The sequence below is a fragment of the Protomyctophum parallelum genome (genome assembly GCF_964188405.1).
Source record: "Protomyctophum parallelum genome assembly, chromosome: 17".
Taxonomy (NCBI): Eukaryota; Metazoa; Chordata; class Actinopteri; order Myctophiformes; family Myctophidae; genus Protomyctophum; species Protomyctophum parallelum.
In genome coordinates, this window is record NC_139719.1 from 30,585,257 (window position 1) to 30,607,106 (window position 21,850).

General features: G+C 42.6%; 1 protein-coding gene across 1 annotated transcript in view; it reads left to right on the forward strand.

Moving 5' to 3' along the window:
• ca10a (carbonic anhydrase Xa) overlaps window positions 1-21,850 on the forward strand; it is a 185,181-nt gene that overhangs the window by 138,875 nt on the left and 24,456 nt on the right. The window contains 1 exon segment of the mRNA XM_083786708.1: window positions 17,816-18,001. Within this exon segment, the coding sequence (XP_083642834.1) occupies window positions 17,816-18,001 (186 nt within the window).

The following is a 21,850-nucleotide window of genomic DNA, read 5'->3' on the forward strand; positions in this document are numbered from 1 at the left end:
GGAGAGTTACTGCAGTTAGGAGTAGGCAAAAATGCGTGGGCACGCGAAGGGATCCTGCCCAAAGTCTGCTGTGCTAAAAAGGAACATTCCCGTGGGTTCCGGGACAGGAAATCACTAAATATTTTAACATTGTGATGGTGCTCATGTGAAGGTGCCAAAAGGAATTGCCATGATTGGTACATCCCATTGGGAGAGGCAAGAGTGTGAGTGTGAGTGTGTGTGTGTGTGTGTGTGTGTGTGTGTGTGTGTGTGTGTGTGTGTGTGCATGCGTGTGTGCATGCGTGTGTGCTTGCATACAGTACAAGTATGATTTACACCTGCACTTTTGAACTCTCCGATTCCCTTGATCATTTTATAGTATGACAATGAGTAAAATGTAGACACACACACACACACATGTTCAATTATATGAACTCACAACACACAGTGATGCATCATTTTGTGAGCTTGTAAATCGACAGTGTTCAGGCATAAAACGGGGGGGGGGTGCAGAGAGAGAGTGGTTGTGACTGTATGTGTGACACAGCCTCCAGCTCTTATTCCTCGCGCTAAAAGGTGACATTAAAGTGACACAGAACAGAGACTGTGTTAACCGCTTTATGCACTCCCTACGTTTGTCACGCAAGCTTCTGGCTGTGTGTGTGGCTGTGTGTCTGGCTAGCGTGTCTCACTGGTTTGGCAGCCTTGTAAGCCGAGGGGTCCTAGGGGTGTGTGTATGGCTGTAAGCCGAGGGGTCCTAGGGGTGTGTGTATGGCTGTAAGCCGAGGGGTCCTAGGGGTGTGTGTATGGCTGTAAGCCGAGGGGTCCTAGGCTAGGGGTGTGTGTATGGCTGTAAGCCGAGGGGTCCTAGGGGTGTGTGTGGCTGTAAGCCGAGGGGTCCTAGGGGTGTGTGTATGGTCATGCTAGGGCTTTCACTTCTAGTGATTTTTACTAGTTGACTAGTTGCCTAGTTTACTATAGTCGACTAGTAAACTAGGCAACTAGTCGACTAGTTGTTTAACTAGGCCTACCTATTACCTATTACTAGTATTTGTGTCCTTGCTTGCTTTTTGTCAGGTGAAACCTAGCCTGAGCTAATGTGCTAGGTTTCTGGTCTAGAGGGGCGGCGGGCGGGTCGTGGCAATGATTTGCGTACGCCCTGATTGGATCTCAGCGACACCCACCCAGCAGGGTTGACTCCCACTTCTAGACCAGAGCGGCCAATATACGTTCCTCCAGGCTTTCATGTTTTGTGCCGAGAAAAAATGAATTTATTAGCGACCTAGTCATGATTGACTGCCCCCTAAGCCAATGGTATACTCTGAAACGCCGCCTAAGCCAATGGGAGTCTGCACCATTTGTGTAGCCAATCACATAGTAGCGACCTAGTCATGATTGGCTGTCTCCTAAGCCCTGCCCCGCACCGCGGAAGTCTGGCAACGCCACACCGCAGCCACTCTAGGACCGCAGCTCGAAGCGTCAACAGCTGCTAATGTTATGAGCTAACTGCATGGACAGCAGGAAAGCCACATCAAAACACTGTGATTGAACCACGAACAGAACGTCGGAAATGAATGCAAACAAGGTCGCTCTGTAAGTCGCTCTGGATTAAGAGCGTCTGCTAAATGCCTAAATTGTAAATTGTAAGGTTGTGACACAGAAACATAGACGTTACAAAAATTATAATAATAAGAATAATATGGGGGGTGGGTGAGAAAAGGGGGACAGATGCACAACGGACAGTACAGCGCTTGTTTCACCTGACAAATATGACTGTAATCATTTCTTGTTTCTTTTCTTTTTTCTTTTTTTTCCTTATTTTTTATGAGGATTGATTTTGGTGTTATTCACCAGGAAGGTTTTAAAGGTTCAAAGCTCGCCTTGATGTTCCCACTGTGCACTCCTCTAAAAAGAAGACATTGATGTTTTACTTTCCAGTGTGTTGTTGATGTTGGACATGAATAGGATAAAAAGGTTTGGGGATAGTTGTCAATATAGCTGGAAAAAGGAAGCAAACCCATCAAACTGCCAATATTTCACCTTAACAGAGAAGGCTATATAAGTTTAAGAATCTAAAGCATTTTATCGAATCACAATAAGCCACCCACGGTGAGGTTATATCGGTTCTCTTAACAGTTACCATGCAGATCAAGTATGCTGCTTTCACTTGGTCTTTGGAACTCGGAAGGTCCACCTTAGTGAATTGTTGAAAGCATTCTTCTGACTAGTCCGATCTGGTCTTGCCAAAAAAAAACTAATCTTGATACGACGTTTCGTAAATTATTTGCAAAACAGCTATATGTTTTTCCTATATAATGAAGAGAACATAGAATGCATTAGGGATTGTAAAGTAGGCTTTCTGCCATATTTCCTCTGTACACAAGAATTGGAGCGTTACATCGCAAGTTGGCAGGTTGTTTACAGTAATCAAGATTTTTCAGTGCCATTCCAGGATCATCTTCATCAACTTCTTCTCCTTCTTCTATTTTGGGCATGTTATTATAGGCGTTCTAGAAACATTTATAAAATTAAAATCTGATATTTTCATAAATAGCGAAAACAGCAGATCTACCCAAGCTCACACCATTGTGAGCAGCTTGTACGGACAATCAGCTGTTTCCAACCCACCCAAATGACCCTGCCACAACAAAATAAAACATAAGAAGCAGTCAGTTTCTGCTGACAACTTGCGCTGTGCTCCAGCTGGCCTTGTACACTTATCTGACCTCCATCAGTCTCTAGTCTTGTTCTTATTACATGGAGGACAGACAACATTGTACTGTATATCCTGAAATCTTTCTGTCAGCTGTATGGAGTCCACACAGCTGACTGGCTCAAACCCCAAGCTCAAACCTGAGCTCAAATGCTCACAGAGGCCTGATATTTTACTAATAACTTTTGATTGGCACATTGAAAGGGGGGTAGACAACAACATCAGAGACTGAGAGAAATGGGTGCTAGTGGCTCACATTGTACATATAGAGAGGTTTCTGTCGGCAGTCAGCATAATATTCATAATAGCTTACATACATAATAAATTATATGTTATGGTAACGGCAAGCAAGAAGATAGATTCTCCTGAAATGTTTTTAATTCTAATGGAACAAGAAAAGCTTTGCCATGCTCTTTTACCATCATATGCACACAATGTGCTTTTGTAGACAAGTATGCACAGGGATCGCCATAATAATGTAAATTAATGCATATGTTTGTTTGCAATGTTTGACAAAGAAGCTCTATATGGTTGTGTGTTAAAGTGAAAAGTGTCAAAGAAGATAAATTGGAGGCTAGAGCCAGTGTGAATGGGTTTGGAACACTAATGCTGTGTTTTAGTGCCACAATGTTGCTATCTTGTCTGTCTCATAATTACAACAACACAGTACCCAATGCTGTGGGATTACTCTGAGCATATGTAAACATAATGGCTATACATTTTCAATCGTGTCAAATCACATCAGGTCAATCTATTGTTGGCCTTGTCTATTAGGCATTGACAATACGACATGGCCGGTGAGTGCCATTACTTCTACATAGATGTACTAACAAGATTACTTCAGTGCAGCCACCACCTGACGGGTCCCCATTGATTGACTGATTGATTAGCACTTCAACGCAGTCAACGCGACTCAATCGCTGCCTCGCCCCACTATCTGTATCAGGGATGCGAGGGATGCTCCCGGGGTATCGATCAAGCATTAGCGGCATAGTTAGAAGATATTGAGCCGGACCCATTCAGTATGTGCTCAGATCAGTGGTGATCATTTAGTCCTGTTTTCCGCCGCAGTAGTGAAAACTCACCTATTCACTCTACCTCAGGATTCAAACCTTTTTCTTACTTAAATTGGCCATATAGCATCTGGCCTTATTGCCCTATATAGTATATTGCAAAATGGCTTTAAAAAGAAAAGAAAGTTCGCAATTCCTCACAAGCTATTTTTTAAAACTTGGTTTAGACTCTTTTTTCTTTACAATAATGACAAGCCCAAAATAGGAATGCCAACTGGCACAATAATCTTATAAAATGAATTTGAATTGAATTATATATTTTTTATGAGTTTACATGATGAGTATATGTTATTATTTTTTTTCCTTAGTGGCTAGAATTCCGGAAGGGGGTTAGAATTCTAAGCATATAAATATCAGGATGGAACTGCATATTGGTGGTTGTTGTAATATCAATACATCCACACAATTTTAGGCTTTATCTGCAGTTATAGTGATATTGCATCCCAATGAAGTTTTCAGTGCAACGACTCGAAAAATAAGCCTCTATCCAGTGCAGAACTAGGAACTCATTTGAGTGATTATTCCGGACTCCAGCAGGTCTCTGCGGTTTTTATACAGCCCAGTTTCTGGCTCCACATGACTCGTATTGTTCTTGGATGCTGCACAAAACCCCAGGTACCTGGGTGTGGCATAGCATCAGAGGCCCTGTTGAAAAAGAGTCTCTAATCAAGGACCAACTAGAGGGTTGCGTTGTACAGTAAGAATTTATCTCTGAGAGTGTGATTTTTAGACTCTTAGAGTTACATTAACACTAAGGATTTTACAGTGTAGTGTGTTATAATGTTATAATTATAGTGTTATAATTTATTTTTGTATCTGTCCAGAATGGGTGTGTTTGTGAATACCATATGTGCGTGCAGTGATGTGTGTTTGACATGCTTGTGCATCCCTATTATTAGGACTTCCCTAGATCTGTTTGGAATCTCACTCTACGCTTTTAGCTCAGAAGATGTTCCGTGTCAGGATATCCGTGTATCGGTAGAATGGGGGTTGAGCTGTCCAAAAACAGTGGCGAAAAACCCTTTTCGCAATAGGACAGGCACGTAAAATTTTTAGACGGGTGAAACAAAAATCAGGCCTAAATTGCATATTTTGTCAGCCCGTGGCCTGTCTGCATGTGCACTGCTGACTTCAAAAGCTTTGTATGCGGTTGTTTCACCCCTGTCTAAAAATGTTACATGCCTTAACCCAGGGGTGCCCAAAAGGTAGATTGTGATCTACCAGTAGATCACAAAGGCTTGTAGACCACATGACATGCCCTAATATTAATATGTTATTTCAATATATAAATGTTAAAAAGGCACCTGCCACTTCAATTAAGGTGACTTGATTGATTGACATAAAAAAGGGCCTCAGCTCAAACCCACATCAGTTTAGTCAGGACAACTCATGAATGGACGAAATATATATTTATTGAATATAAATTGAGCAATATATTTATTATGGTTTTTTCGATGAATTAGATCTGCTTTTTAGGTTCTCAGATCAAGCACATGGAGCAAGCGCTGGAGAAATATTGGTTCACCGATCAGAGCCCCCCCTGCCCCCCTCCGCCACTCCCCTCCCTGGTAGAAAACAGCGGAAGAAACTGACATCACTATATTGAGGAAGTGTGCATGCAACGTTTCACGCAGATCGGTGCAGTTATAGGTACAAAATATAAGAGAAACGGCAATGAAGCAGAAATAAATCAGACCAATTTAGACCATTCTAATATTTATAATAATTATGCACCAGCTTATAATTTGATTTTCTGTGGAGAGAGTGCACTATACTTCAGAGTGTCCCAGCTTCAGTTAACAGCATTTAAAAACACCGTTTTCATCTTCTCTACCTTTGTTCTCGCCTTTGTTTCAGCCTTCAGGGTACACTCCAAGTCTTTTATTGGGCTGTTTTTGCATGCTCCATCCATCAAACTGAGTATAGTGGAACTGTACCTCGTCTTTCATTACTTTTAGCCAGTAGTTATTTCTGCCTCCTCCTTTAATTGTCTTTTTGTCAGTAGTCTTAAATTTACCTTTAGCTTCCCTTACTTCCCATTGACTAAGAGAAGAGAAGTGACATGCTCTGCAGTTGAATATTAAGATCACGAATCCATTCTTTAATCTTTCTTTTCCAATCCCAGAACCCTCTGCTGTCCAGAGGCTTTATGCAACGTAGATCACAGGATTGTGAGCTTTGATACACAAGCCAGCCCTCGGCAAACGAACAGTAGCGCACGCACGCATGCACGCATGCACGCACGCACGCACGCACGCATGCATGCACTCACTCACGCACGCACGCACGCACGCACGCATGCACGCACGCACGCACACACACACACACACACACACCACACACACACACACACACACACACACACACACACACACACACACACACACACACACACACAGGGAGTAATAGTGAGTGATAATGATGGGGGAAATTCTCAGAACTTAGAGTTACTGCTGCGTTCTATAGAGGGCCTGGGGCTCAGTCAGATGGCTTCCCCCTTTATGCAATCCCCAATGGATCAGTCCTTACCATAAACAAGATAAATAAATCACAGCCAAGTACCCAGGAGCAGTGTCCTGTGTGGGAGGCCTTCCCTATTTTAAGACACGTTATGAGGCCAAAGATTAGGATGGATGTCTTCTCCTCTCATGGATTTCTCCATTTACATTTTATCCTCCTCATCTCCAGAAGAAGACGACGAAGTGAATGCACTTCTTTCTTTCTTTCTTTCTTTCTTTCTTTCTTTCTTTCTTTCTTTCTTTCTTTCTTTCTTTCTTTCTTTCTTTCTTTCTTTCTTTCTTTCTTTCTTTCTTTCTTTCTTTCTTTCTTTCTTTCTTTCTTTCTTTCTTTCTCTTGGTGTGATTGCCTGCCTCCATATGGTCATATTCACCATATTAACATGACGGTAAATATAACTACTAATGCACTCTCTCGAGATGCCACAAGTACGCCATGTATGGCCTACTTGTGCGCAAGCAGAGCGTGCTATGAGGTGTGCTCACCACTGCTGGTACGACTGCTGCTGCTCCATATATGGGGATCAACACTGACATCATTTGGATCATCAGGTGGGAATAACGACACATCACTGATCACTCTGACAGCAGACTAAAAGAAACCTCCCGGCTTTCAACCAATGCACACAGTATCTTCAACGATCTCAAGTCCTACAGGACCCAAGCAAGACATATTGTAGGACACAGGACTCAAGACAGGTGCTGATGTCACGTGATGTCACGAACTCACGATGACCTGGGGGCTTGTCTGGGGTGAGTTTCAGGTAGAGTGACGGGGAAAGTGGGTTAGGTGACGGGGAAAGTGGATTCGCTGACGGGGAAAGTGCTACAAAGTGCTTCACATACAATACATAAACAGGCAATTCAAATCAACAATGGAAATTAATAAAATACAAAAATAATGAAAGACAAGATAAAAAGAGAAAGCTGAAAGCCTTTATATAATAGTGGGTTTTTAAGAGTTTTTTAAAAGTCTAAGTTCCAGTGGTAGTTGGTTCCACAGCAGTGGAGCCCTAGCAGCAAATGCTCTGCCACCTTGCGTCACCAGCTTTGTTTAGGGCGTTGACTCCGTTGAGTAAAACTTTGTCTGCTGATCTAAGGTTACGGGAAGGTATGTGCGGGGACAAGAGGTCAGAAATATATCCAGGTGCTAGTCCCTTTAGTGATTTAAAAACAAACAAGTTAACTTTAAAATCAATTCTGTACACGACTGGTAACCAATGCAGTGAGGCGAGAACAGGAGTAATATGGTCATATCTCCTGGTTTTTGTAAGAACTCTAGCTGCTGTGTTTTGAACTAGTTGAAGGCGATTGATATATTTTTTTGGGAGTCCAGACAAAAGAGAATTGCAGTAGTCCAGATGGTTTGTGACAAAGGCTGATGCACTCCTTCCATGATTTAAAGGTCCACTCCTGTGTGTGGTTGGTTACTCTTTTCAGTACGGGAAACAGAATAACACATGTATACACAACAAGAAGTACAGCACAACACGGTGCACTCAGCTTGAAAAATAGCCCTTGCCTTCCCTGCCTCGCAGCGGTCTGGAACAGGGTATGAATCTTGACCTTAGCAGGAAGATAAGATTTTACTGCTTGTATCTGTGGGCAGCATTTCTGATGCAAGCAGGCACATGTGGTTTCAGCTCACAATAAAGTAAGCAACAGCAGCACCGCAGTCACACACCGAACATGTAGCATCAGAGCGGCATCCAGAATTCCCACAGTGAGCTGTGAGCTGCCCAAAGGTTCTGATGCTAATTGAATTGAATCCTGACCTCGTCTCCTCTGTGCCTCCCCTCCCCTGATGGGTCACAGCAGCGTGTGTTTAAGTGTCCGCTTGCTACCTGGGGAGGGAAAACTGTTCTACCTCACTCCCACCCCCTACCCCACATAAGAGAGCGCACACACACACACACATGCGTGTGTGTGTGTGCGTGCATGCGTGCGTGCATGCATCCATTTCACATACTGTACACTTTAGTGCCTTTGTCAATACCTTGGTGACATACAGTAGCTTGGAAAGAAAACAGATGGCATTTTGGGAGGGGGGTCCAGACGTGCCATTTCCTGCCGTGCCCCCATGGCGCCGTCATCTAACACTGGCATGACCGCCATCTTAATCAGGGGCTTAATGAACACTGCTTCACACCTGCACACTGTCACTGGGCCAATACGCTGCAGCTGATGAACATAGAACCAGCGGGGTCCCCGTGGACCTCTAGAACCAGCAGGGTCCCAGCGGACCTCTATCTTCATTTGTGTCCATATTATGTAACTTGAGACGACAAACCTATTGAGAAGAAACCTTGATTGCGAAGAGGATCAGTATCAAACCAAGAGCCAAATCATTGTTTACAGTCAGACAGGAAATAATGACTCCCATGCTATGTGTTATCATCTATATTCATGGTGCACATATTCTCCTCACATCACACCCCTGTGCATTTAGTTTACGGTAGGTGTTTCTTTGTGACTTGGTGAATCTGCACTGCTCTGTTATTCCTCTGTGAGTCCAGAGAGACTTGAATGAGTAGAGTCTACTATAGTTCTTCTATAGTTCATAGCATGTGAACAGATGGAGAATTAGAGTCACAGTGCCCACGGCTCTACACTTGATGAATAATATTACAGCTTCATCAGTTAAGATTGTCCAGCGGCCATCTGTTTAATCTTTGCTCTAACTCTTCGTCCTGATATCCATATCTGACTGTATTTCACTGGTTGCATATTAGCAGTCTCAGCAGGTGTGGGCTAATGTATTCTGCATTATGGTTTTAAATCAATAGCAGCTCTTAGATAGATGTCAACTCTTATCATAAATACTGCATGCAGTCGGTCCAATTCTTTGCTTTTAGTTTTTATGTTAGAGTCAGGATGCTATGACCCTTCGTTCTAAGCACATGCTACCCATCAATGGCATCAAATATTTATCATCCCAAAGCTATAGCTGTCTTTGTCTTTAAAGCCCAGAGGTAAGCAAAACATTGTCAAGAAAGCTGAAAAATTCTGTTTTTTTCTGTCATTCTCTTCCACATAACCTTGCTAAATTGCTAATGCCAACATAACTAAAGAATCCTGCCACAGTTTGGAATCGAACCATCCTTCTACCTCAAATTATTTCCCCAGTGGAGCAGTCCTCTAATATTTTGATCATGATCCAATGCTCAGAAGCTCATCTGCCTCCGCTACGGACTGCCGCAAATGACAAAGATGATGATGAGCTCAATGGCTAACGTGGGGGAGTGTTGGAATCAGACAGGATCTCATGAGATGGGTGAGAGGAGGTGACCACCAATCATCAAGTAATTAGATTAGGTACTGCAGTGGAGCACACAGCTGAGATGAGCACATCCAGTACAGGGAGAGTAGAAGAAAAGTAGAGGAGAGCGAAGCATGACCTGATAGACGAGAAAAACGTACTGGGAAATAGGGGAAGAAAAGCAGCATGAGGAACGAATGAAAGAGAGCTTTTGGGGAATGCTCGTTATCACGTTTTTATTTTAACATTTTCCTTATCTCAATTTACCTCTAAGTGTTAAAATGACAAATGTATCTATTTCAGAAGATAAACTGCAACTACAATTGCTAATATGCAGTTGTTGCTCTGTGTGATGCGTTTATATAATACTGTATATAGTATTTATTGGCATGTTACCCTTTCAACACACAAGCACAATGAACAGTACAAAAAAAAAAAACACAACAGCCATAAAAATGTTCATCGCTTCAAATAATAAATAAATCATATAATTAATGAGAAGAATTGATAAGTAGATTAAAAAATAATAATAATAACTAGCGCTCCTTGGAGCACATAGGCCACATGGCCTGCTTATGGCTGTGTTAACTCGTGGGTTGCAGCTGTCAGCTTATCTGAACGCGGATCGTGGGGGCAACAGTTCCAGCAGAGAGCTCCAGACTTTCCTTTGCTGATTAGCTACTTCCTCCTGGTGGATCCTGAGGCTTTCCAGGACCAGTGTGGAGATATAATGCCCCCATCTGGTCCTTTTGTCTGCCAGGGGGTCTCCTCCGCTTGCCCATTTTTCCTCCCGGAACTTTCCCCAGTGAGGGTCAGACAAACAAGGCAAGAGACATGTGTCAGATCGCGTCAGATAATCCCCACATACTGTAGCTGCAAAGTATAGTAGTAGTAGTTGTGAATTACCAAACTGGACATTGAATGAATTTCCTTTATCCTCGTGTTGCGCTTCTGTTTTCGCCTACGTTTTTATTTTTGTCACGTTGAAGCATGCACGTCTGTTGTGCTTCACCTACACAGCCATCTACCTTGACTTATGTATGCGCTGACTGTATGCGCTGACTTTGCCCGCTCCTTAAACTGGCTCCTTTCCAAGTGAGGAGCAACGGTTCTGCTCGGAGTCCCTCGCGGATGACTGAACCTCTCACCCTATCTCTAAGGGAGAGGCTGTCCACCCGTTTGATTTTCTTTTATTATTTTGGTGGGTGATTATGATTATCTTATGGTTTTACCTGCATGGAATGCACGTTACGTGACCTGACACTAATACGGAGAGCTGATGTCTCTGATGCTTATCATGCTTCATTTTCGTGTACATTGTTGTTTAATTTGTGGAACCTCTGCATATTCATGAACATTTTCATGACAGTTCCACATTGACTTTTCCATTAAAATATGGCAATTGCAGACTAACGCGACCTGTGGTCAGGAGCCCCTGACCTACAAAACATTAAAAGCACTGGTATAGTGCCACCATGTGTACATTGTACAAAACGTTTGACACTGACCAGTCTAACAGTATGCAAGATTAGCGAGTCTTGTTTGTCATCTGCCTCTGCCAAGCTCAAAATGATTGTGGAATTACATCATTAGTTAAAACTGTTGCTCTAGGGTAGGTGTAAAGAAGATTGATCAAGTTGATAAATCATAAATGTAGTGCTAAACCCAAAGCTCTCCAGGGTGGAGATGCTGTTGAATGCCGCCTTCACATCCAAGGTGAGAGCAGCAGTGGGAGAGTCAATGTTATGTGAAGCCCAAATAATATTTTCGGGACGAGTATCTGTTACGTACCATTTGTAATGGGGATCTTAATAAATGAATCTAAGATTTTAGAGTAACATCCATTAAATTGCGTGCGGTTACTGTACATGCCTGCAGCCTATAAAGCCTTATATAATTTAGCTGCTAATTTCTTCATGTCATGATAAGTTTGAGTACCCTACCCTAAAGTGTACTCTAAAATCATGTTGATGTGGGAGACGTTTCCAAAAACATCCTTTGAAATGTTAAAATATCTCCCACATCAAAAGTTAACAAGATAAACATGGAAAAACATTATGCTTCCAGCAGAGGAGAAAAGCATTGTTCAAAGTTCAATGAGGCACTTGTAATGAAACATTTACCATCATCACTGCTAAAATTGGCCTTGCCTTCACCATCCTTTTCTAATGAGATTAACTGAAGCAGGGTTTTTCATCATGCTACATTAAAATATCTCAACGCCTCTGGAGCTTGTTTCCTGTCTTCAAAATCCAGCAATTTAGGGAATTATTCAGAGGGGAACAGCATAATACTGAACGGAGTTTTTTGCTGCGTTGTGTTGGGTTTACCTTGACATATAAAAAAATAATGCTTAGTTACAGAACTTAACAGTTTAGTTCTGTAACTAACCATTATTTGTATGCACAAAGGTTCCATTTAACAATGTTTATAACATACTGTACATTAGACTAATAATATTTCAGCAGCAGCAAATCAGCAGGAAAATCCACACCAAAATGCCAGAGTGGGGCTTTAAGTTATTTATGTTTTCCAGTCACTTCTCTACCCACAACTTCTCTGTCCTTCTTATCCTCGATATCTGCAAACCGTAATGAAAAAGTGGCACCCTTGTCTTTTAATCAAATACATTATGGTTATGCCATGATTCAGTGATTTCTGCTGCAGGCCCGCATGGATCATATTAAAAACCATCTGATGCTCGCTAAAGCGTACACACATTTCACAGCCTCTGTCTAATGTATTCACTTAGATTATCTCCTTTTCTGCTATTTGCTTCGCTTATAAGGTGCACGATATATTAAGTGATTCCTATAACAAATCAACACGTTTAGTTTCAGCTCAAAACCATACACTATATATATACAGTCTATATTTAACCATGTATTAGTTAATGTAGCCAGTGGAATTAGCCATGACATTAGATATTGTAACTTCAGAGCTGATAGAGTTCAGAAGCTGATGTGGGCTCGTTTGCTGTATTGATCCGTATACGCATGTTAATGATTGTCATGTTTTCTCATTATTTCTGTATTGCTTCCATTTCCTACAGTATGGAGGGTATGCGCATGCATAAGGTGGCAAAGTGAGTTTAACGTTGTTTAATGCAATCGGATAGGACTTTTCTGTTTGGAGGACTGTCAAGGCCAGAACATAGTTTTTGGGGAACATCAGGGCTGAAGTGTTTAAGCTTCTATGAACAAATTAATAGTATGCTCCTACAGCTTGAAAAATTAGTTGTTTTGATGGGAGATGGACAGTAGCAGAGAGGTGATTAAATATCCCGATTCCCGAACCAGTGAAGAACAAGATAAAAATCTAGTGTAGACTCGCACTTGACACATGCTTGGTTTATTCTTTCTCTCCTACATATTTCAATATCGTGTCTCTTGAAGGTCTCTCTTGTATTGCTCTCTCCCTCATTTATACTGTATGTTTGAGGAAATATTTCTCAACTTTTTCAGCTTGTATCTCTTCCTAATTCATGTTCTGTCCACTGCTGCTCAAATACGCACGCACGCTGTGTGAGCTTGTAGATGCGCTGTTTTCAAAAGATTTTGTACACATTTTGAAATTGACATTCTGCAATATGAGTACTTTTACTTTTAGTACTTTAAGTACATATATATTAATAGCCCTTGTACTTTTACTTGAGTAAATTTTTAATACAGGACTTTTACTTAACAAGATGTAGATGTAACAGAGCACATCTACATTGCAGTATTGGTACTTTTATTTAAGTAAAACATTTGAGTACCTTTTCCACCACTGGTGTTTATGGGCACTGCTAAACATAGACATATAAAGGTAGACGCCTCCTCTGACTCTGGGACGTCTGTATCTCAACGTAAGGCAACATGGAGGCAACGGCGATGCGTGATTGCATTGGCGAGCTTTCCCCAGATTCCTTGCCAAGCATGGCGGAAGAACGGAAGGGGCCGTTGGGACGTTGGGTAGGCCAATCAGAGGCGCGACTCCCTCATTCCCAGCAGCACTTAGCTTCAAGGTTCCGCTTGACTTCCTTCTCCCATTGGAGACAGGTCTCTCCAACGAACTGTAGCGGCCAATGAGGCATCTATATTGTTCTATATCTATGCTGCTAAACCCATAGAGCCCCGTTAGAGGTCAGACCTACTCTATGTAAAATGAAACCCAGAATGCATATAAAGGGATCTTGCCTCAATTATCGGGTAAAGAGATCAAAGTTCACGAAGGCATTTACTCAAGAGTTTTAAAATGCATTAATACAACTGAATGCTTAGATGTTTGACATCTGTTGATTATAGCAGACCCAGGTTTTTTGGCAGCGCAATATGTAGCCCTGGTCCAAGGCTTACAGCGAGCCTCTCTCTGACGCCTTGTGGAAGTACCTTCCACAGCCCTCTGGTCATATTTCCACTCCCGTGCGCTGTTTTTCTAATACCAGCAAATAAACAAAACGACGAAACCACTCACCGAAACAAAGCCTGCTAGACCTTGGTAAAAGTCTATTCTCAAACCTGGGAAGCGTCTCAGGTCCCCAGTTTCTCTCTAAAATGCACTTTGTGCCATTTTAATAACGCAATGTACCCTGAATGTAACTGCGTAATGCTATCCTACACTCGCGAACCGCCAGTAATGTGATCTTGGCGGTTCGCGAGTGTAGGATAGCGTTACCGTCCTTAAATTCAGGGTACATTGCGTTATTAAAATGGCACAAAGTGCATTTTAGAGAGAAACTGGGGACCTGAGACGCTTCCCAGGTTCGAGAATAGACTTTTACCAAGGTCTAGCAGGCTTTGTTTCGGTGAGTGGTTTCGTCGTTTTGTTTATTTGCTGGTATTAGAAAAACAGCGCACGGGAGTGGAAATATGACCAGAGGGCTGTGGAAGGTACTTCCACAAGGCGTCAGAGAGAGGCTCGCTGTAAGCCTTGGACCAGGGCTACGCAATATGTAACTGAAGGACATCCCAATCCCTCCCTCCCACCTGTGTTGCGATCCAAAGAATAAATGGAAGAGATACATGCATTTTATTTTCATTCTTTCCACTACGTTGACTTTGTCTGTCAGGTAGAAACATTACAATTACAGTGGTGGGTTTCATCTTTCAGTATCTTACAAGACTACTCCTGTGCCCATCTGTTATCGGACGTGCAAATCCAGCTCTCATGATTGGACATTTTTATTTCAAGTGAAATATTGAAAATCTATCATTGTTGTCTCCACCAGGCCGAAGGGAGAGAGTATGTTTTGCACTCCGTCCATCCATCCGTCCGTGCGTGCGTGCCTGAGTCCGTCCTCCGTCTGTTACCAGCTAATCTCCGGCACGGTTAACCCGGTCGGTGCCAAATTTTGCATGCACACTCCGGCCTCGATCACACCTAAAAAACATTTGTCTTGTCCGTGTCTTGTGTCTTGTCCGTGTTTAATGGATGCAATCAATGCATTTCCAATGGAAGTCACATGGTTTGACCAAATATTCTCGTTTGATGCAGGGGAGGGGGGCACAACACAGCCATCAAACAAAAATGTTTGGTTAAACCATGTGACTTCCATTGGAAATGGATTGGGGCGGCCATTAAACACGGACAAGACACAAGACGGGTGTTTTTTAGGTGTGAGTGAGGCCTCCCTGGACGCCAACAATGAACCTCTGCCCCACATTTTCCAGAATGGCCTGTTAACACATTTTTTTATATTTCTCCTCCAGATTCTGTCCAAAAATCCCGCAAATCGTTACACACTATCTCTATAATCATGTCTTCAAGACGGATCTGTCCGATATTTCATATTCCATCCTAATTGGCTAACATTGGCTTTCAAAGTTTGCAGGATTGGCCCGTTTTGAACAAAAAGCCTCAAATCATGAACGCAGCATGCAAATTACGTGAAATCTTTCACAGACTTTCCTGCTAGGCTGAGGAATATATCCCACCATTTTCACACTGGCCTATTATAGCGTCACTAGGAGGCCACAACCTGACCTGCCCTGGTGGAGACCTGTGCCCAGAGGGGCAGTTTGTACTGAAACCATTTTGTGCTTACCTGCATCATTGTGTGTGTGTGTGTGTGTGTGTGTGTGTGTGTGTGTGTGTGTGTGTGTGTGTGTGTGTGTGTGTGTGTGTGTGTGTGTGTTATTGCGACTGTACTATGAAAACCTGCATCTCCCGTCTCTCCATCAGTTAGTCACCCACACCTCTACCTCGTAATGTTACGAGGCGTACATTACGTCTCCATATATGGGCAGGCCTCGTGACATCATGTCTCCATATCATCACCTAGATCTCCATATATGAAGATCACGACAGTTCCATCGATCCGGAACCCATTCTTTTTTCCCATAGATTTTAAATAGCCTAAATAAATAAATATTTTAAGCCTAGAATCAAGCCATCCAGGATCCTGGTGAATCATTACCATACAACTTTAGATTCTGTGAGAATAGAAAATGTAAAACCGCAAAACATTATAATTAAATATTACATTTATTTTTCAAAGAATCAAATGTGTTGTGGTCATGATTCACCAGGATCCTGGATGGCTTGATTCTAGGATTAAAATAATATAAATATTTATTTAGTCTGAATTGATGGAACCAGAAAATGGCTGCCACTGCTATACCCTATTTATATATTTATTTCAGAATTGAGCAACATTTGTGTGATGAGGATTTATTTTGTTCCCTTAGTCTGTTGCTCCAATTTTTCACTGGTTCAATGGCATTTGGCATTGATGGTCCGAGAAGATTAAAAGAGAAATAATGTGAGAATGTACTGTGTACTCTCTCTCTCCGCTTGGCGTCTCCATGTCACTGTGCGCACTCGCTTCCATCATTCCAACCTCACTTCACTAGCCTTGCTTCTCAGCTAGCCTCTAGCTATTTACTCCGCTATGGGCAATCAGGCTGAACAAGATACTGGCTAAAGAAAAAAGTCATCTTATGCACAGATTGTGCAGTGTTTGCAGTACGCCGTACGAGTGTGAAACATTGGATCTGGTTCAGGGAGATGAGGCGAGAGCCACTCAATATGCAGCCTCTTTGTTCCCTTTTTTCCCTTCCATGTCTCATAATCATCTTTGAGGTGCCTAATCCTGTGTTTGCATCGCAGCATAATTTTATCCTCCCGACGCAGGGGGGGTCCTTCATTACCAGGGGGCTGTACATGCTTTCTCATGCATTAAAAGAAAAAACTCACAATAACAAAGGGTGTTCAGGCCGCTCAAGACCTCATGAATAATGGTCCTCAAGGAGGTCTTGAAGGGGCTGAGATTTTCCTGTTCTCCCCTCGTCGTCAGGAAAACCTTAAAGGGCTGCTCAGTCTTTCCTCTAACGATTCGACTTCCGCTACTCGATGCAACTCATCTCTCTCTCTCGCTCTCTCTCTCTCTATCTCTCTCTCTCACTTGCTCTCTCACTCGCTCCCTCGCTCGCTTGCTCATACACACTCACTCTCCTTTCAAATCATTGATTTTTCAGAGGTTGTATAAAATATTTACAATGTGTGGGCAGAGTTCTTTCTCTGGGAATTTAGAGGGGGGGGGAATCATTTTGAAAGTGGAGGGAGAGGGGAGAGAGAGGGAGAGAGAGAGAGGGAGGGAGATAGAGAGGGAGAGGGTCTGAGAGAGAGAGAGAGAGAGAGAGAGAGAGAGAGAATGTGTAAGGAGACAGATAAGAGCCATAGAAGCCTACCCGAATGCATGCCTTGAATATCAATGCTTCACTTTGAAACTGTTCCTAAATATAAATAAATAAACAGAGCCACTGATAAAGGTTGTTATTCAGAGCTCTTGTATCACCACATTCTACCCTTTATAACGTCACATCATATTGATTTGTGCACAGATTCTGACAGTTTTCAGGCTTTGAAGGCTAAACTCCACATCGTTTTGTTGTTGTTCATCTTTACCTTCTCATTCAAACCTTTGGCGCACGCTCTTATTTATTTGTGTGTTGTTGCATCTTATAACATAAAAATGAAAGACCGCCAGTCTTAAGGAACTCGCATAAACAAAGGCTGCATTGTATCAAAGAGTGTCGATATGGGTATTCTTCATGAATCTCAATCTGAGCAAATTGTCTTCGTGCAGGGAATTAACATGTTATGCTGCTGTGTCCTAATGTGATTCGTAGAAAAATGTGATCTTGTATTCTAAATATTTTTCTAAATTCTAAAAAGAAATTGTGGGGGGGAGATTATTAATTCAGTATATAATGCCATACAGTACCCAAAGTATAGGGATACCAGATTGAAAGTGATAAACTCCTAATTCCATCTACTGTCTTACCTTTTCCAGGTGGGAGGGACAATGTACAACACGGGCCGCCATGTCTCTCTGCGACTGGACAAGGAACAGCTGGTGAATATTTCCGGCGGGCCGATGACATACAGCCATCGCCTGGAGGAGATCCGGCTACACTTTGGCAGTGAGGACGGCCAGGGCTCTGAACACCTGCTCAATGGACAGGCCTTCTCTGGAGAGGTCAGTGGCTGGACTTACCTTTCTCTGATGAAGGGATTCCATCTGAGATTCTGTGACATATGCCACGAAAAGACAGATTTGTCGCTCTGAAATTTTCATCAGCGTCAGCGTATTTGCTCAGATAGTGTTATTGCTTTCTGGCAATAACTTGGATAACTGATTAGAGTAGATGGAACTTCATTGATCCCTGGGGTCAATCAATAAAGTATTGCATTGTAGCCAAGATATTGCAAAAGGTCCATACTGTACACAGATTAGTAGTAGTCACTGAATGTACAATTTGTATCTAATAATCATGATTGTATTGCTAATGTGAATTCCCAAATAAGAAGTGTTTCTATCAATGCATGCAGCAGAAACAACACAGTTTGCTTGAACATTTACTACACATACACAAACACATGGCATGATTGGACCTGAGGGAGTCCGAGAGGACATGATGATGACAGAGTTTGGAAGGTTAGGGGAGAGCTACGTTGTTGAGGTCCTTGTGGGTTGTGAGGAGTATTTTGAAGTTGATTATTTGTTTGACCAGGAGCCAGTAAAGACAAGTCAGCTTGTGAGCAAGTCAGAAGCTGAGTTCTGAACATTTATTGTTTACATTATTGTATTGAGGACTTTAGAGGTGAGGCCATAAGAGGGATGGTGTTGCATCCTGTAGCTGGGATGTGGTTGGGTTCCCAAACGGTGGTGCGTGCCGTGCACCCCTTGCGTTGCATGGGTCCGCAGTGACAAGAAAAGGGTAATGGCGGTTTTATGGTGGTATTTAACACAAATGGCAAATTCCGGTAAAACACTGTTGTAAGGAGATGTATAGAGCAGCTGAGGGAGTATACAGCAGCTGCATGTCTCTCAGTGCAGTGACATTCTGTGATTATTTTCCATAATCATATAAAAAAGATATCGTTTTCTGCCAGATATAACGAGACTGAGCGTTGGGGGGTGTGAAAGGGTTCCGAAGTCGCAGAGGTGGGGGCTGACAATGGAACATTCAATATTGAGTAAGAAATCCTAGGTGCATGGAGCATTTTCTGATTTATTGTAGTTGAGGTTTTTTTTGGCAGATGGTGTTGTTGGAATGGGTGGCTGCTGTGGTGGTCTTGGTGGAGATGTAGAGCTGTGTGTGTGATCGGCTTTACCCTAACAGTGAATCTTGAAGGCATGCTGGTAGACGTTCTGATTCAAGTGCTAATGGAATGAAAAGGATCATGGGACCAAATACAGAATATTGGGTAACACTGTGGTTGAGTGGTGTAGTGGAGGCTTTGTCCATATAGGAGGTATAGGATTTCAACCAGGAATGGGATGTGCCGGTTATGTCAAAGGAGGTCTGGAGGCATGAGATGAAAATTGAGTGGTTGATGGTGTCAAAGTAGGGGTGGGTAAAAAAAATCGATTCAGTGATATATCGTGCATATATATTTATTTTATCAGGCGTCACTCAACAAAAAATGACCCATCTATCCTCCACGAGGATAGATGGGTATAGAACGGTTAGAACCGTGCCAAAACCGTGCCATATGTGCTAGAATTCGACTGGGAGAGACCCGGAAAATTTCATATGGGCACGCGTGAGTAGTCCCCGCACAGCGCGCGTGAGTAGTCCCCGCACAGCGCGCGTGCATGTGCGGGGACGCACGCTATGGATCTCGCCTGCAGCGCCACCTAGGGCCCAACCGGCCCTGTTCTCAACCAATGGCACATCTCCCACCTAATCACGCCGGCCAATCACAATTTGCGTCCTCACTTTTGTCTTCAATGTTTGTGTTTACACACCTTTGTCTTCAGTGTTTGTGTTTTGTTTACACACTTTTGTTTTCAATGTTTGTGTTTACCTAAACCCTCAAAGCTGGACATAGGAGGGGATATCGCCCCTCAAAAACGGCACCACTCGTGACGTCATGTGGCAGCCACGTCTATGGACTTTTGATGTTTATTTAAGCGTGATTTGTTTTTGTATATGGATGACAGCCGCAATCTTTAGGGTGGGGGAGATGAGGATGGTTTGTTTGTGTAGTTTCCTTATGGTAGAGAAAAGTGATCCAGATTGGTTGATGAAGGGCTGTTGATGGCATCCTTGAAATGGGTTGGCGTTGCCCAGTGTACCCAGGGGCAGAGTGTAAGAGACAGACTTGTTTTATATTGGAAAAGCTGATTATGACCGGAGGACAGTTTGATACCAGTTATGTGGGGGAAGCGGAGGAGAGAGAGTATAGGAAGGGGTTGATAGATTTTAAACTCCAGAATGTTATAGAGCACTTCTTCTTGATGAGGGGGTTGGGGGTATCAATGGCCATGGTGAGGGCCAGATGACCATAGGTGATTGGTGATTGCGGAGGTGCAGAGTTTATTAGTGTTTTTTGAGTTACCTATAGAACAGATGGTGAGATGGCAGAGCTCTGTGAGGAATTCAGAGAGATCAGGAGGGAATGCAGGGTTAGGTTTGTGGCAGAACTACTCACACCATTGCGAGCTATTTTCCGCTGTTACTGTATTATGAAGAAATGATTGCAGTCCTGAATGGCACATTTGTTATAATTAATGATAATGATTTTGTCCTCCCTGTGAGGAGTGTTGTTGTTTTTTTGCATCTGTAGATCTGTGACCCAAGCAGAAGAGGCCATGCAGCCCCTCTTTGTTCACCAATTGTTGCCATTACGCATGCCTGACTCAGAGGCTTTGGCTTGATTTGAGCTGTCTTCAATGTGTTAGCCTCGTGTTTTAAGAGATGTTTAGCACCCAGGGGAGAGATTCTGAAGCCATCTGCGTGGGGAGCACTGCTTGCTTACTGTACTCTGATGTGATGTACAGTAGGCTACAGTATGATGGTACTGTATGCTGCTGTGCATCATGTGGCAGCCAAGTCAATGGATGTGTCTTGACTCGTGTGTCTTTTTATGTGTCATGGTTACAATAAAGTTGCATAAAAATCAACTAAAATTACATTTTGAAATGTCCTTGTGCATTATTCAACTGAATATTATACACCAGTACAATATTTTCAAGTTAACTACAAAATTTGGAGGAAACATTCTACATGACAAGCATTTGTTATTTAGTTGGGAACGATGCAAATTGGGAATACACCACCCAGTTACAGTACATAGCAATACCCATTGTCAAAGTGCCTGACTGTCTGTCTTTGTTTATTTTATGCCCATGTATGGAGTTTTCTGAATCTTTCTGTCTGTATGTGTCGCTTTTACACACGAAGAGAGATCCCTGTAGTCATCAGATACAGAGATCTCCATATTTTTGGGTATAAAAGGGAGACAGAAAGACATATGCAACAGGTGCTCTGACAATGGGTAAAATTGCATAACCAGGTGATGAATGCATTCCTAACTTGCATGGTTCCTTACTTCCATCCTTACCGAGTATAGTTTCTTAAAACTTGAATGGGGTGTCTGTTTTGCTGACCTACAGTAACGTCACTAGGGCTGCTTGTAAATGCCCACCAGGGAGAGAAAACTTTCTGTCAATATATTTTTGTAAAATGGCATACAATTTCCACAAAATATCAACGCATATAACCCATGTCCATCCACAACGGCTTGCCGAATCGGATGACACACGAGTAGTATCTCACTCGCTGGACCCCTCAAATGGTATGCAAATGCAGCTGATGAGCATATTAGATTAATTATTATTTTTATTATCATTCCATTGCATTTGATTTCTCACCTGATGGTGCCATTGTTGTGCTTGTGTGTTCTTACCTGTTCTGAGTCAGTGAGCGTTATGTAATGCAGAGAATCTCTCCCACCCACCCACCCACCTCTCTCTCTCTCTCTCTCTCTCTCTCTCTCTCTCTCTCTCTCTCTCTCTCTCTCTCTCTCTCTCGTGCTC